The sequence below is a fragment of the Carassius gibelio genome, chromosome B14 (genome assembly GCF_023724105.1).
Source record: "Carassius gibelio isolate Cgi1373 ecotype wild population from Czech Republic chromosome B14, carGib1.2-hapl.c, whole genome shotgun sequence".
NCBI lineage: Eukaryota > Metazoa > Chordata > Actinopteri > Cypriniformes > Cyprinidae > Carassius > Carassius gibelio.
The window spans coordinates 13,554,497-13,571,474 of NC_068409.1; the positions used below are offsets into that span (position 1 = coordinate 13,554,497).

A 16,978-nucleotide genomic window follows, 5' to 3' on the forward strand; every position below is an offset into this window, starting at 1 on the left:
GTGAAAAGCTAAACTGTTTTGTTAGTCTGTAAACTATAACAATAAATGAATTATTTGAGAAACATTAGAAAGTGAGGTATGTAGAAAAACTAAAAAGCAAGTGAGAGAGGTATAAAATGACTTTAAACAGCCACGGGGTGAATAAACTGCACAGTTCTGCACGATGGACTTAGCTTTACTTCATTATTTATGTGGCGTCTACAGAAAGACCTGCGGCTACTTTACACACGCACCCCTCACACATCTCTACAAACTACTTCACATCACACTTTCTCAGCCCAAACAAAAGGTCCGGCACATTCCCTCTCAAATTAAGTCTGCCAGCACAAATCAGCGCTGTTCCCTGTAGTCAAGCTGCACTATAACCTCAATATCACTTCGAGGCTCAATACTCACTCTGCTGAACCCCTAATGAAATGCAATCAATGATTGATAAGGTGGCAGTTGCCCTGAAGTAGACCCACTGATGATTACAGCCGGTCGGTCCGAGCACCTGACCCCGCTCTGGGCTCCAGAGGTGTGCCACCTGGCCCTGGGAGAGACAGGAGCTGGGCCTTTTGTCTTATTAGCTGACTGTCGAGGTGTAAAGATCTGCTGCCTGCCAGGCATACAATTAGTCATCCTGTGATCTTTATTACTCTAGGGTGGTGGTCTTTCTTAGCAAAGCCCCAATTTGACACCCTCTCTTCCTCACCCAGGAGCCCCAGGCATTGCTGGGGATCAGGTGATGGGACCCTGCAGAGGTTCCCTTGCGTCACAGGTTAAGGATGAGGCAGGAGTCCCTCTTGTGCTACCAATAGGACCTTGAGCGATCCTCTGCAGGGTCAGTGATTGGAGGAATCTGCCCACTTTGTGATCTCTGGTTCCTCAACATACTCTTCTTTGCCGCTTCTTAAGACCCGCTTGATATGAGAAATCATTTTTCAAGGTATCTTGAGTTGTCTTTATACGTATCTTGAGTTTAGCTCTTGTGACACTGAATAATACTTACATTATTAACAATTAATAAATATAATTTTTAGATCAGTATATATATATATATATATATATATATATATATATATATATATATATATATATATATAGGGTATTTCATATTTACACAATAAAGGTGTAAATAAAAATATCCCTAGTTAGTCATATTTACAAAATAAAAAATATATAAAATAAAAGCTAATCAAATTTTTTAATAAAATTATAATAGTACACAGATAATATTAAAGTAACACTGGGATGAACACTTGGGCAAATATTGTATTAGCATTGGCCATATTACCAAGTGATGTGTAAAATATGCACTTAAGTACCATAAAGTTGGTTTTGATGCATCCCTAATATATTTTCCTCACTATTAAAAAACCCTTTTTATTATCCTAATTATGTGCAATTATGTGCTTAGCTGTATTTTAATATTTGCATATATCATTGTTTTTAGCATTAGCATCATCTGACAATTCTGATGATTTAAAAAAAGTTTTTTGTGGAACACCGGTCAGTAAAACTCTTTTCAGTTCTAATTGGAACCTTTATTTTCGAGAGACAGGCCTTAACGGGTTTGGACTCTGCGAGAGATTCGCTCGGGGAGGCATGTGAGCGGCTCCATCCCCTGAGAGGCGTTCTGGATGAGCTGGATTCATGTCTGCATGTTAATCTCTTCACTCTACCTGCCAAAAGGCAGAGAGCACGTGTTACGGTGCATCGAGATGCTGTGTTCCTCTCCTTTTCCTTTTCACGGACCTCCACAGCACAGCTTCACAGCATGAAACCATCTCAACACTCCCGCCCCCAGATGTCTGTGTGTGTGTGTGTGAAGTGTATGTGTGTGAATGGGTCACGAGGAGTCACTCTACAGTTCATTCAGCACAGGTAACAAGGTGAGTCTGTTTGACTCTAGATTGGCCCAGCTCTCTAGCCCTGAAGGCTGTCTCCCGACAAGCCTGTTTCTATCTTCCTTCTATCTTTTCTTCCTCCTGTTTTCCCCTTGCTTTCTTTCCAGGGGCTCAATTATGGGAGGATGGTTCTCAAGCGCCCGGCGAGAGCAGATCAGCTGACCCGGGAGAGCAAGCCATCCGACAGGTCCCCTAACAATGATAAATCACATACACACACTGAGCCTGGTGAACAGAGGTCCACCACACACACACATACATGCATAAACAACATTACAACAGCAACCTGCTACTTGCACACACACACATATCAGCTTACTGTGCTAATGAAGAGCAACCGATAAAGCAAAATGTGCGAAAATGACAAGACAGAGGAAGCCAATAATCTACTTCCTCCTTAAAGAGGGCACATAGTAGTACGAACAGAATGGGGCTAGCTGTCACAAGGACGATATTTAAATAACTTTTGAGTGAAAAATACAACTGCAAAAATGTATATTTTCTTTATTAGTAGCTTTTTATGTTGGTTTCAAATGTGTCAAACACTTTTTAATTTGAATTAGAATTAAAATTTAGAATTGTATTCCATAAACTAAAATTAAAGCGATCAAGTCACAACATTTTATGTTGCAATTTTATGAAATGCGTTAATTTAAATATATGGTTATTTACAAAAAACAGTGGCTTTATATTTTTGTTGGAATCTAGATCGTGTTATTTTAATATTTTTGTTTCAGAATTAATTTTCTGTTTATTTTTATCCAATATTATGAATAGAATTCTTTAAACATACCCCATATAATGTAACAATACGCCTTACCATTGGGGCATGTTGTCACAAAATATCAGCATGCCTAAAATAGTGTGTAAAGTTTAATTGCATTGTAGGATCAAGATGTGCATTGATAGAGAAACTGACTAAGCCTACGCTTAAACATATTTACTCAAGTACAAACTGTGACAACTAGCCCCAGTCTCCCCTATCTGCATTGTCCAGGGCTTCTGGGAACTGCCACATGTACATAAAGTGTATATTCCCTCTCACTGACCAGAAAGCCAGTTTATAAATATTTCAGCATCCAAACAGGTCTTTTTCGGTTCATTTAATGTGCATTCATTTTTCTTGTGTTGGAAATAGTTGCTAACAGAGGACCCCCCCCCCCCCCCCCCCCCTTCTGAGTTTATAAGACATGCCATAATCCAGGTGTCCGTTAGAGTGGATCTCACAGGTCGTTAACCTTACGGTAACCTGGGACTGCCTGTGAATGTGTGTCCCGAATGCCAGCGAGAAACACAGCTGCCTGCGGGACAGAGCAGCCTCCTGAATCACATCCATATTCCTGATCTATCTGGACAGAGAGGTGTGTGCTCACGGCCAAACCCGGGACTGGAAATGAAATTATAGATAAACCTGATACACGCCTGGCCCAAGCAAAGGTCGTCCGACAAACACAGCTGGGTTTCTAAATGCTGGGGCCATCACTGGCACACACACTGCGGATCTGATCAAGGATTTGGAAGGAGTCAAGTATACAGTATGCTAAAACACACTTCTCAAAAAGAAATATGCGTATGTATACATATACATACATATATACAAATATATATATATATATATATATACACACACATATACATACATACAGTGTATATATATGCATATATCATTAATATTACATATGTACACATCTGATACACACAGATATAACAGTGATAAAAGGACAAACAGTGTTGTTCAGGCACAGCTTGGAATAGTTATTTACCAACTTTATTTGTTTATTTATTTACTCATTTGCATGCTCAATTACTTATTCATTCGGTTAGTTATTTATTTACCTACTTACTGCTTTATGTATTTACTTGGTTATTTATTTATAGGACTGTGTTAAAAAACCGAGGCACCAGGAACATGAAAAAGACGGCGTGAAAAAAAGAAACTGTCTACAATCTTATTGAGTTTTCCTCTTGAATGTATAAGTATATAAGAGGTGATAGCTGGCGGTCTCCCCTTGCCACGTATCGCAGCATCAAAGCGGCCAGACAATGTATGCTCACTATTAGTATCAATTTACAAATAAACTGCTTTTTTGGTGACTGGATCTCAGATGTCAGATTTTGATAAATGGTTTCAATTTGGCAGCTGTTTTAAAGTGTCAGTCCGCATCAGATCTGATCCCCTCCTACACCAGTGCCTTGCCCAAAAGAATCTCTCTCACTTAGCTCCCTGCCTTTTTAGGGGAAAATAATCTTTTCATACTAACCAGGCGGCAAACCGCCCAGGGCACCTGACGGCACATTGAGTTTTTGCTCTTGACTCGATGTTTGTGCACACACATGTGTGTGTTTTGTATATATATATATATACACACATTCTACACCCGTTGCATATCAGCTTTGTTCTTTGATTTGTTGCTTGTTGCTGCCCCAAAGCTGCAATGTGCCACCAGCGTGCATAACAGTGCCGATCTAACCTCCATCTCACCCTTTCAAAGCCAGCATCACACAAACAGTTGTTTTTTCATTCACAAGCGAGTACGAGCTGCTCTTCTACGCTATCAAACAGAAGACCCTCAGGCTTTCAGAATCAAGGATTGCTTCACAGACATAAGAAAACACGTGTCCTTTTCAGCAAGAATGGAGATGCAACGCCAAATCTGAGACTGAAATATTCACCTCCCATCTAGAGAATGCTTTACACCTATTTTCAAATTTATGTCAAACGTTTCTTTCAAATGTAGGAGAGCCTTTGTAAATCCAAAGCTCGGCCAGGGAAAACAAAATGGGTGATTTTGAAAGCAGCAAAAGCATTTTCTGGCGACCGCACTTACCTTAGGTAACCTCTCCGGGTCTCCAGGGTGACGAGGGATGACCTTTTGTAGCCTCTGGAAGCCGTAGTCTATGGTGGGTTCGTTCAGAGCTGCAGGAGAAACCGAAAATAAGATGTTTATTTGATTTAACTGACTGCAATTCTCTCAGAAACAGGCCGTTATGTCATCTTGTCCATTGCCCAGAGTTCTCTGCCGTGGGGTTAAATATCAGCGTGTGTCTGTGTAGGTTTCTCCCTGCATATTTGTTTACTTTCATCCCTGTGTCATCAATCCAGGCCTCCCCCTGTGTGAATTTGTTTTATGAAGTGTTTAGTGAGGCCCTATGGCCTTCCTGTCCCTCTTTACACTTCTTTATTCCAAAACTCTAACCTTTCCTGCCTAATTCAATTCTTTTCTTCTCACTCAACCCTGCTCACGTATATTTCATTCTCTTGCCGCAAACAGCACCTCCGCTTAGCCCCTCTTTCCCATCTCTGTCGCGGTACGACGGCAGAAAGAAACACCCGGAAAGCAGTTAGGGAGATATTTCTCCATAATCAAGCCCATTAATCATAAAAGGCTGTCAAATTTGACTTTGGGGACAATTTGTCAGCCTTCTTGCCCGGTCCGCTTTTGTCACCGTTGCCTCTTGTATTCCGTAAGGATGATTGACAGTCCAAATGCTAGCGAGTAGAATACCTAGTTTGCACTAATATGCATAAGCGGTGCTTTCATGAATAAGAATAAGGTGGCTGCGCAGGAGTAGGGGCCTCTTTTCAAAGGGCCCGGTGCCGTTTGTCGTGCGCGGCAAATAGATGTTATTACCATTATAACAATATTTGTTTTCTTTCCCCGGGAATGGGTCTCAGCGAGCTGCTAAATCAAATTTGTTTGAGCCGGTTTCACAGCGAGGAGGAGAAAAGAGCTCGCAGAGTGACAGCGGTGGCTGAGGAGGGGGTGTGTGGGGGTCTTTGTGACTCAATGCCCCCGTGAAAGCGAGTGAACAGTCTTTCAGGACGCTCCGAGAAAGGCTCTGTGGAAACGATCACGTTCCTTCTCAGAGTCGGGAGAACTGCGGTTTGATCAAACGGCAGTGTGATTAGACTCAGTAAGCGATCTACGTGCCGTTGTTTTGTTGTGTCGTTTTTGGATAGTCTGCTATGCGCTAATCACCGCCATCTGGATATAAGGTGTCAGGATAAAAGAGTAAAACAGAAGGAGAGATAAAGAGAAAGAAAGAAAGAAAGAAAGAAAGAAAGAAAGAAAGAAAGAATGAAAGAAAGAAAGAAAGAAAGAAAGAAAGAAAGAAAGAAAGAAAGAAAGAAAGAAAGAAAGAAAGAAAGAAAGAAAGAAAACAGAGAGCAAAAATTTTATGCAACAAGGGAAACATTAAGTATAACGGAGTAAACAAACACATGAATAAAATAATGAACAAATAAGTAAACAAAAATAAGCAAAAGAAAGAAAGAAAGAAAGAAAGAAAGAAAATGGAGAGCAAATATTTAATGCAACAAAGGAAACATGAAGTATAATGGAGTAAAAAAACACATGAATAAACTAATGAACAAATAAGTAAACAAAAACAAGCAAAATAAAGAAAGAAAGAAAGGGAATGCAAAGAAGGACAGAAACAAAAGAAGTAAGGAAGGAGAACACAGAAAACAAAAAATAAGCAGAAAGAAAGAAAGAAAGAAAGAAAGAAAAGAAGGAAGGAGTGAACGAACAAATGAACAAACATGAATGAATAATAAATGAATGAACAAAGACCTGATCAAACAAATGAACATAAATATATAAGAAAAAAAAACGTGAAAGAACAAAAGATGAGAGAGGAAAAAAGAAAGAAAATAATGTGATGAAAGAAAACGAACGAGATGCAGGAACATCGGAAGAAGAGCATCCATGAGAGCAGTTTCACAAAGCAATCCCATAAAACTTGCACTTTAATGAACCGTCGGACAGGGGACATGAGAGGGAGGGCTTTGTCTCTCTATCACACCCCCAAGAAATTAAGCCCATTACTTCTCTTATTAAAATCCCCCTGAACTTTGACCCCAGCGCCCCATTGGCTGCCTGCAGGGCCTCTGTCCTCTCAGCCAATCGATACGGCTGCCTCCCGCGGAGAAGTGGGAGTAATTGGAGAGTGTGTGTGCGCGGGCCGAACCCTGACCCCGCCTGCATTACACAGCCCATATGAAGATAGATTGCCTGATTTAGTGTAAACATATGCTGCAATTCTAGCCATCAGTGCCACTTTCTCCGTCGTAATTTGTATTGATTTTTTTCTCCCTTCCTCTCAGCCATCCACGCGTCTTTGCTGTGCCTGACGTGCGATTGCGAAAAGGGAAAGATAATGCAGTTCGCTGAAGAGGTGGCGAGTGTATGTGTGTGTGTGTGTGTGTTGGAGGAGACGAATAGAGGGATGTATATTTATTATTAATTTAATCATCTCCTTATTGCAGGCGCTGTGGGGCTGCACATCTCTTTTCTCTCTCTCTCGTTCTCGTTTGAAGGTTATCACACTCTCCACTGAGATCTACAGATGCTAAATAGAAGGTTGCTTTGGAGAGTGAGGTAACAGCAAAAGATTAATATGATTTCCTCTTTCAGATGTCCAGCGGGACGGGGCAACACAATGAGCCGCCATATAAGAGACACACAAAAAAAGCATTTCCTCATCTGCTTGCATAATTACATCTATTACTGTCAAGATTTTGATCATCAGCACTGCAGGGTCGAGTCTGAATCGTGTCCCCCATCATCATCGACGCACATCAGCAAAACCGTTGAGCATTTGACCTCTGACATGCAGTTAACCTGCATGGCACACCTGCGTTTGTCCTCACATATGAGCTCGCCGGAGCGCTATCTATCTAGCAAATTAGAGGTAGAGCGTGAAACTCTAAAATCAATCCCAGCATACCTCTCTGTTCTTATTACACGCTCCGTAGAAGTCAGAGGTCAAATAGGGCTGACTGGGAAACCACTCAACACACACCAACTCATGATAGCCAGATCTAATGAGGGCAATGCTTACTAATAAAAGAGGGAGGGAAATAAAAGAGGAGGGGAAAAGATATACAACAAGAATGAAAGAAAAAGCAGAGAATGTAAATGAATAATGGACTCCACACACAACAACACACATGAATGTTGATTTGGGATTTGAATTGGAGTGACAAGAAATGGGACTGCAATTCAAATGAAAAAATCAAATTCAAATGTAATCCATTGTCTACAATTGTTAATTTATTTGGTTAAATTAATTAAGTCTATTATAAATATATTAATTTATTGTTTGTTCCATCCATCATACTATATATCTACATGTCTTCTCAGTCCATCCATCAATCCATCCATACATCCATCGTTAAGTCATATTCATCCATTGTTATTCATCCATATTCATCCATTGTTCATTCATTCAGTCATTCCATCCATCCATCCATCGTTCCATCATATTCATCCATTATTCATTTATTCAGTCATTACATCCATCCATTATATTTAAAGCTTCAATGCTTTTTAAACTTTAAAATCAGGCTTTGTCAAGAAACGTTTTAAATTTAGTCTCAAGGATTGCTACCTCAAAGATTGCTACCTCAATTGAAATTCAAATTCAGGAATGTAATTGGAATTTAAAGACTATTCTGAGTTTAAATTCAATTCCAATTGAGGACTGTAACTGGGACTTAAAAACTATTCTGAATGGCACACAATCCTGCTCCACAAGCTATGACAGTGCCTAATTTCCCAGCCCAGCCCCAATAACTTGTCTCCAGCCAAATGTTCAGTCTCTGCTTGTTTACATCCATGCTCTCCAATGGACTTACATCTATTTACCCTCCTCTGTTTTTCTATTTACATTATCTTCTTCCCACTTTCCAACCAGCCCCCCGGCTGATCATGTTTCGCCTCTCCCTGATGGCGTCTGTCTTTACAACATGGGGCTTTTTAGGTGCCATATCCATTCCCATTCTCTCCTCCTTAGCCCCTGTGATGCAGTGATCGTAAGCGTAGTCATGCCCCCTAGGCCACAATCGCAACTGCATGTCTGCGCCATTCAGAGAAAGGCTATTTCAGCAGTCTCCTTCTAACGCAGACTGAACGATTTCAGATGGAGCCTTCGGCCCATCTAAAACACTTGATCAAGCCCTGCTCTGTCCGTGGGAGGCACATTGATGAAATGGGGAATTTGATGCGGGTTCAGATTGTGACGCAACATGCCTCAATTTCTCATTTTCATGTGCTACATGATTGATATAGGAGAGAATGGCTCAGAGCGGCTTTCACCTGCAGATGGGTATCTCGCACTTAGATTGCCCCGCTACTCTTTAGGGGGAAGACATTTACAGATGCGCAACGGGGCAACGTGAGAGGAAGCGATTTGTTTTCTTGTTCTACTCTGTCGCCGCGAGGTCGCCGTTCTGGCTTGTTGACAAAAGTCTGAAGACCCCCTGTTGTGTACCATCAATTTCAACCCATCCATCTCCTCTTTGTCCTCGCATCAAAAAGGTTGCGGCACATGGAAACACATTTCTCCGCAACTGACGGAGAAATCGGAATGCGCTTCTCTGCACCACTCTGAAGAAATAAAACAAGAAGTGAGATTCAAAGTGCAAGTTCTGATCAATCATTAAGGCCTGACTCCCCCATCCCTAACCCCTGCAACCCCCAAACACTCCTACCTCCTCCTCCTCCCTGGATCGATCCTCATAGAAATTTCATGAACTTTAAACTGTGATTGACAGTAGAGGCAGGGTGTGCAGGCTGCTTTAAAGTGGAGAGCCACCAGGGAAGATGAAGAGAAGCTCACCCCAGCCTCTTCAAACACGCAGACAACACAGACTCACTCGCACTAAAAAACCACACACTTTTAATTACGTCCTGAATGCGCTTCGCTGTTATGGCAGCAATTAGGAAAGCTGAGCTAACCTCGGTTTACCCCTGTGTGACACCGCACTGTGAAAAACTGTCTTCTTTGGGACAGATAATATTCAACAAATGATTCTCCCTTTTTGTCAGACGTTACATTAATGGAGCAAGATGTTCGGAAACACGTGTGCTATGTCACTTCACGGGTGTCTGTCATTTTGTATGCAGGAAGTAAGATCAGTGGAATAAAAGAGGAGGTTGAGTAATTTGATGAGCAGCTGAGGGCTTTTCTCCACCAGGGAAACGTTTCGTTCCTCCATAGAGCCGAGATTCATATTACTATTAAAGGAGTCACTTTTCTCTTAAAGAGGAGACCCGTGGAACCAATGTTGGATAATTAGTCGTTTCATGGGTGGACACTTTAGGCTGTGACTCCAAAATAATAACAGGCTCCTCAGGTGGGGTAAGCATGAGGTACACTTCCTTGACGTGTCACTCAACTTAATCAAGGCACTACAGAAGCAATTACCCAGCAGATGATTAACATATCTAGCCGGTAAGGCAAACGGATGCAAGTGGTAATCAGCATGACTGTGTCACTGCTTGGTCTCCGAGGAGAGGGAAAGAGAGAGAAGGAGTAACGGAAGGAGCTCGGTGTGTTAATGTCACTTCCACTTCAGTCTTTCCACACTGGAAATGTTCGCTACATTCAAGTCACTGCACACATTTCCATATATCAGAGAGTTGGTGCTGTGTAGTTATTATAGGGCTGGGAATCGCCAACTACCTCATGATATGATTGGAATACATAAATCATTATTCAATAAATCAATATAGTTGTAATATCTCTTGGCCTTATAGAGCCTCACAGACAGATGAAGAAAACTTTTGGCCACCAAAAATTCAACTAAATACCATTTTTAGTTATTGACCAAAAGAAAATAAGTGGACAAACAGACGTGGAAACTGTATACTTTAAAATGTAGAAAAGCATATAGAGAGCTATAGAAAAAAATCATAAGAAAACTCATCATGAAAAAAATATATAATTATTATTTTTATATAGTTTAATAAAAAATTAAGATTATTATTAAGAATTATAATTTAAAATAATGATTTAGCTGTTTTGGCCTATATTTTTTATTTTGGTGCCTAGCCAATAAATATAGTCACTCACAAACAAACTATATATATTATTATGTGATTGTTTCAGCACACCACTAAGATTTATGCAAATACAAAAACATCAATAAGTAAATACTCTTGACAAACTCTTGGCTTGCAAGAAAGAGAAAAGTTATGACGTCTGCTTCTTTAACCTTTTAAGTTTGACAATAAGATGACAGGTTATGGATTCCACTCAAAGGCTGTACTGGAGCTACTGTGAAAGTATCTCACCAATATATGCCACAGACTGGATACTGCTGACAGACCACCTCCTAGTGTGAGACTCTCGAACACATCGGCGTCCAAGCTGTGAAACAACTGAACAAAATGATGACATCATGCTGGGTCCTGTTCTACGTGCTCGGCAGCCCCGCAGAGCTTATCCAGTGGAACGTTCCACTAATGTGTTCCATCTGCCTGCACTGAGGATGAAAAGGTAACAAAGTGGCCCATTGTTCATCGGCTTGGGCAACAAGTGCACTGCTCCTGGTCCCTCTCCGAGCTCTGACTATGGGAACGGTCTTTGAGAAACATCAGCCACCGCGTCCACAGTGCCTGTGCCATTAAGCTTTAGTGCCAGTTTTAAAGAGCTTAGGTGGTGGATGGCGCCAGAACCTCTGGCTGATGTGAGAACACAGCGAGCAGGTTCCAAGACCAGCCCATGATTTTAAGTTGCATACCAGCTGGGTGCTGGGTGGTTTTCCAATCGACTCCCCAGGCCTCAGGCTGCAACAATTACATAGCTAGATTGAGAAAATCTTTGTTGTATGGCTTTGACATCAAATCCCACCCTTACAATGATTCCCAACATCTGTTCCAGCTCTACGTTCCTGCATTTTCAGAAGTCTCTTAGTCCCTTCCTCACATTGTTATGAACCTGAAGATATTCTGAAGAATGTTTTTGTCTGTACGTGGAAATGAATGGGGTCAAAAACAACAACACTGGATCAAACTGACTTGCTTTGGTAAGGATTCAAAAACATGGACATGGTAGGAATGCAAAAATAAATAAATTTAAATATTAGGGATGAACCTACATTTTAGCCATGGAAAATGACACAAAACACCATTATCAGTTTTTGACCAAAAGAGCAAATTTGATCAGAAACTGTTATTTAAATAATTGAAACAATCAGTTTATTTGATAAAAAAAATAATGCTGTCAAATGCTTATTAGTGATTAATCACATAAAAAATCTAAGTTTTTGTTGATATGTGTGTGCACTGTGTACTGTATATTTGTTATGTATATACAATGTATAAATACATCTGTGACATTAACTGTAAAATATCGACAGCTGGTTGCCAGCTATGGTTGCCAGAACTTCACCGTTAAAAAATATGGAAGCAACATTTTAGGTTTTACAATCTTAACTTAAATTCACAATAAAATACCATATTTTGTTAACTGATGTAATTTTTATAAACCAACATATTTAAGAGTTCCTATCTGTTTTGAGCCATAGTAATCCACTGATAACCACCAAAATAATTTGAAATGTAAATTTATTAAATTAGTAAAATGTAATTTATAAAAAATTATGCAATTGTACAAATAATTCTAATTTAAAATAATAATTTCACATTTCCAAGATTTTTTGAGTAGGGTCTACATTTTGATTTTGGGGTAAACTATGCAGTACTGTAACTCAATATAATCTAAAATCAGCTCTTACAATTACATTCGCTTTTGGCAACTGTATAATCTATATTAGATTATAGATTATATGCTTAGCGACACCGAAACATATGCACCCTACCTTCCTTAACCTTTGGGACTTGCGTCAGCCTAGTCTACAACTCTATGACAGCCATTAGCGTCTTTTCTACAATTTCTGCTTAAACAAACAAAAATAAGGTATTGGAAATGGGTTGAGCAGGTGGACGGGAGGAAGTTCACCCTGCCCCTGCCCGTTTTGTAACCCAGCACCCTATTTAAACAACCCTGAGCCTTTTAAACAAAAGGTCTCACCCAGCAAAGATGCTACAGCTCTTGTTTGCAATGCCAAAGGCTGTCAGCCTGGAAGACATCAGGCATGTTCTGACAGGCACATTGGTGCCCAGGAGAACAATGCTCTTCATATTAACAGTCCCGCACCTCCAGTATCCTCTCAGCCTCTGTTTCTAGGATATTGTGCAATTGCTTGGAATGCATGCATCACCGCTAAGGGAATATAAGCCCTCCCCTTTCAGGAAGTGGAGAGGATGTTTCAGATACAAGTTTTATTTCTGCTGGATCTTCTTGACTGAGGCAATCAAATAAAATGCTATACCCAAAAGGCCAAGTCAAATGCTGACTTTTGATGCCCCAAATAGAGCTCGAATGCTTGCAAACAAGAGGCACGGTTTGCTGACGTTCGGCTGTATCGTACCGAATACATTATTTCTGGTCACATGTATTGTTATTATGATTATAATGACAGAGGCAGTAAGTTACAGGCGATTGGGAGGTTGTGTTAGCGTAGGCTGGATCCATTCCGCCAGTCTCAGAGCTTGTAATGTATAGATCAATGTGGCCGTAGGGGAAAGAGGATCAATGGCTGTTGAGTTATTGCAGTATTTGGCTACTGATTTTAGAGAGCTGTGTTTTCCCAGGAAAGTCAATACCCTTAGGCTCTTCACACTCATCTCGCCCTCCTTCCTCTAACCCAACACCTGGGGAGTCTTAACCCCCTGAGAGACAGAGAGAGAGAGAGAGAGAGAGAGAGAGAGACAAGAGCTGGTGGACTGAAGGACTTAATGATGCATGCAGGCAGAAGGGAGAACTAACAGAATAAGAGTGAAGATCTCTCCGAAGGGAGTGCGACAGAGAACAGAGTAAACGTGAGAAAGAAACAAAGCTGTAATAGTTATCAGGTACCAGCTGCAACACTGAAAGTGAGAATGGACTTAACATTCTGCTAATCTAACAAGATGTCCTAACTAGCCCATGCCACATGCGAAATGCTTTCAGGGAATTCGGACGGAGCCCGTCTTTGACATTTCCCTGTAGTGCTAGGAATAGTAAAAGCCACAGCCAGCAGGTGCAGAGCAGACTTTTACATATCAATATCATCATTTCACATTTGAATTAGAAATTTGAATTTGAATAAAGGTAGCAAGATGCAGAATTGAAATTGAAATAAACTGCAGTCAATTATAAAATCACAAAACATTCAAATATATAGTATAAAAAATATCCCTTTATATATGAAATTATAAAGCTGTACATTATTTAATTGTATGTTTTTTATATGTGCAATCAATATATAAATCATAGTAAATATATAATTTATTTTTTCATAAAAAATTGTATGGATTTTTTGAATGTCTATTAATTGGAAAGTAAATTCCTTTTCCTTTAATTTCAATTCAAATTCCAATATAACATTCTGTAGGGCATAACCAATTTATAATTAAATGAAAAACTATATCAAAACATAAACAAATATATTTATTCACTCATAACCTCTTAATCCATATTTCTTATACACCTATCGATTACCTACAGGTGTGCAAGGGTAATTGTTATTACATAAAAATTCCATACAACAACAGTTGAATTGAAAAATTGTGTTGAATTCTAAATTTTACTAAGCTGTGAAGAAATATCCCTCTGACAGCCCCAGATGCTTCAGTTTGAAGACTGTGAGATCACTTCCTGTGATGGCAGTGTTAACGGTAGTGATATCGGAGAAGACATGCTTTGAACACTGCTGCTCTGGCTTTCCACTCCAGCACAGATAAGACAGTCAACCTATAATCAGTGGAATGGGCACATTGACTGTCTTTGATGCATTTCTGGGGTCCATTACTGCTAATGAAAGGCAGATAAAAGGAATATGATAAAAATAATTTGTGTCTGCACAGAGATGCCAGTTTCCTTAGCCAATGTACGTATCCCCCTCCCATTCCCTACGGCCTGAACGCTTAATTTCTGATGACCTAAATGTATCTCTTTCAAAATATTCAAACTGGCTTGTGTTCATCTGGAAGTGTCTGACGATAAGGAGTGAGGGTTTTTTTTTTTTCGAGCTGGAATGCAGTGTAAAGTTGAGCTCACTGGGGCTTATGGGAAGTCTCTGGTGGGAAAGACATCACTGAGGTTAGATGCACTCTCATTCCTCTTCAATTATATGCAGTCTGCCTATTCAGTATTTAAAAGCCCGCTTCATTTCACATTCATGAATATCACACATCTCTGGCACAGTAAATAAGTTCCTGGATGTACGTCAGTGAATCCACAAACTAAAATATGAATGCGTGAATCTAATTTGCAGCGTACAACGAAAATCATTTTGAGAAACAGAAAGAGTAAGCATAGAGTCTCCAAACTGTATTCTTATAGGAACTGCTATATCTAAAAATAATATATATATATATATATATATATAAATATAAAATATAAACAATTTTGCATGAATATATTCTCTTTGTCCTCTATCTTCTATGACCTTTCATTGACTTTTGTCTCTGCATTCTGATTCAGAGATATTCTACAGGTGCTGTTTCATTCAACCTTACAATTTGCAACACGCATCCTTCGTGCTGAGAATATTCTTTTGAACTTTAAGAGAAATTCAAGCTATTCACAATGCAGGATTTATAAAAGCAACGTGGCGTACAGCTGTCAGTCAAAGCATCTTGTCGGTCCGAGCAGACATTAGCATTGCAAAGGAACGGTCGGAGGTAAGACAGGGCCGTCCTGGCCATTGTAAAGTTGTCTCTTTTTGCTGCTTACAAGGCAAATGCATCTGAATGAGAGGTGCTTTGAACAAAGAATGTGGGAAATACACTGAGATAAAGCTGATGTATAACAGAAAGCCTGAACACAGGCCTCTTTTTCTTTCTCTTTTATGAGCGTCGCTGTGACATTTTCTTATCACACTAAACAGTCCTTGATCTGACCTTTCGCTTACGTTGACTGGCATCTGGATTATTCTGATGGAATAATCGGTGTATGAAAAGCATCGATTTGACTAAATGATACTCGTCCTGCCCGTTGGACACAAGAGAACAGACATCAGCCAAAAGTCAGACACGAGCGCTAGTGTGGATTCAGAAATGGCCTGCTAACAGTATGCCATCTTGGGAAAGCGTCTTTATGGACTGCAAATAATATTTTAAGCTAACAAAGGCAGAGACTTGATAAAATGGACAAAGAAGGCAAAGATCGACCTCTGAGAAAGATGACAGAAATGTATTCTGATGCTGGAGATGGTGGCAAGGGCTCCAGGCAGTTGCAAAGTGTTGTATACCTGTGTAGACGAAACGTCCCGGAGCTCCTTTGCAGAATTGCTTGGACTTGTAGGAGAGTGTGACCTCCACGACCCCAGGGATGTGTCTAGGGGGCGTCTGCACCCGGATAGCGTGAGGTGTGATGAGCTAGAAGCCATCAGAGCACACGTTCAGTGGTCAGCACTCAATACACAAGCACTGTCTCCAGTGTAAACACAGTTAATGCTGAAGCTAAAGAGTGATTCATTACTCAAAGGACACAGTTATAGGTTTTAGTCAAATACTGTAATAGGATCTGTTGTTATATTGTCTTGTTTGTTTCTAAAAATTGTTTTTGTAATTTTTTTTGGTAACACTGAACATTAAACTACAGAACTTTAATCTTTTTTTAACTCGTTATCCAAAGCATAGAGATGGCACTGCATTCTTTTGAAGAAATATTTTAAAGATATTAAATATCTAAACAATAATTATTTTTAATTATTTTATTAGAAAAATAATTTGTCTCTTTAAAATAAAATAAAATAAAATAAGATAAAAGTACAAAGTGTTTGGCTAAGTAATATATTTAAGGATAATATAAAAAATATATATATTTTAATATTACTAATTTAATTGGTATTAGTAAAAAAATGGCTCTTTAAAATAAATAAACAATATAATAAAAATCATATTTATAATGTATAATATAAATAAAATATAATTATAAAATAATAATAATAATAATTCAAAATACTCTTTAAAAACCTACTTCACTCCAAACTAGCATTGTGCCGAAGACCACTTGTAAACCGTCAAAGAAGTTGTCCCCAATGATGATGACGGTGGCCCCCCCAGTCGTCCATCCCTCACTGGGACTGATGGCCTTAATGCATGGAGTGGCTGCTTCGGAAAACAAGATCACAACACAAGCACTGAGTTAGAGCGGGTTAGTGTCAACGTTCACACAACTTTTAAGAAATGTCAGTGTTTTACTCTACTCTCCACATACCCCAAATGCAAATGAAAAAAAAGAAAAGGAAG

At 39.6% G+C, this 16,978-nt stretch overlaps 1 protein-coding gene across 5 annotated transcripts in view; it reads right to left on the reverse strand.

Moving 5' to 3' along the window:
* The window catches only part of LOC127970907 (transcription factor COE3-like), a 102,202-nt gene that overhangs the window by 16,641 nt on the left and 68,583 nt on the right, over positions 1-16,978 (reverse strand). For 3 of the 5 annotated variants that reach the window (XM_052573611.1, XM_052573614.1, XM_052573613.1), the window contains exons 9-11: positions 16,707-16,840; positions 15,976-16,102; positions 4,718-4,806 (exon numbers count right to left, since the gene is read on the reverse strand). In XM_052573611.1, coding sequence (XP_052429571.1) covers positions 4,718-4,806; positions 15,976-16,102; positions 16,707-16,840 — 350 coding nt within the window. The remainder of the gene's footprint in view (positions 1-4,717; positions 4,807-15,975; positions 16,103-16,706; positions 16,841-16,978) is intronic. The other 2 variants (XM_052573612.1, XM_052573615.1) reach the window with 1 other exon arrangement.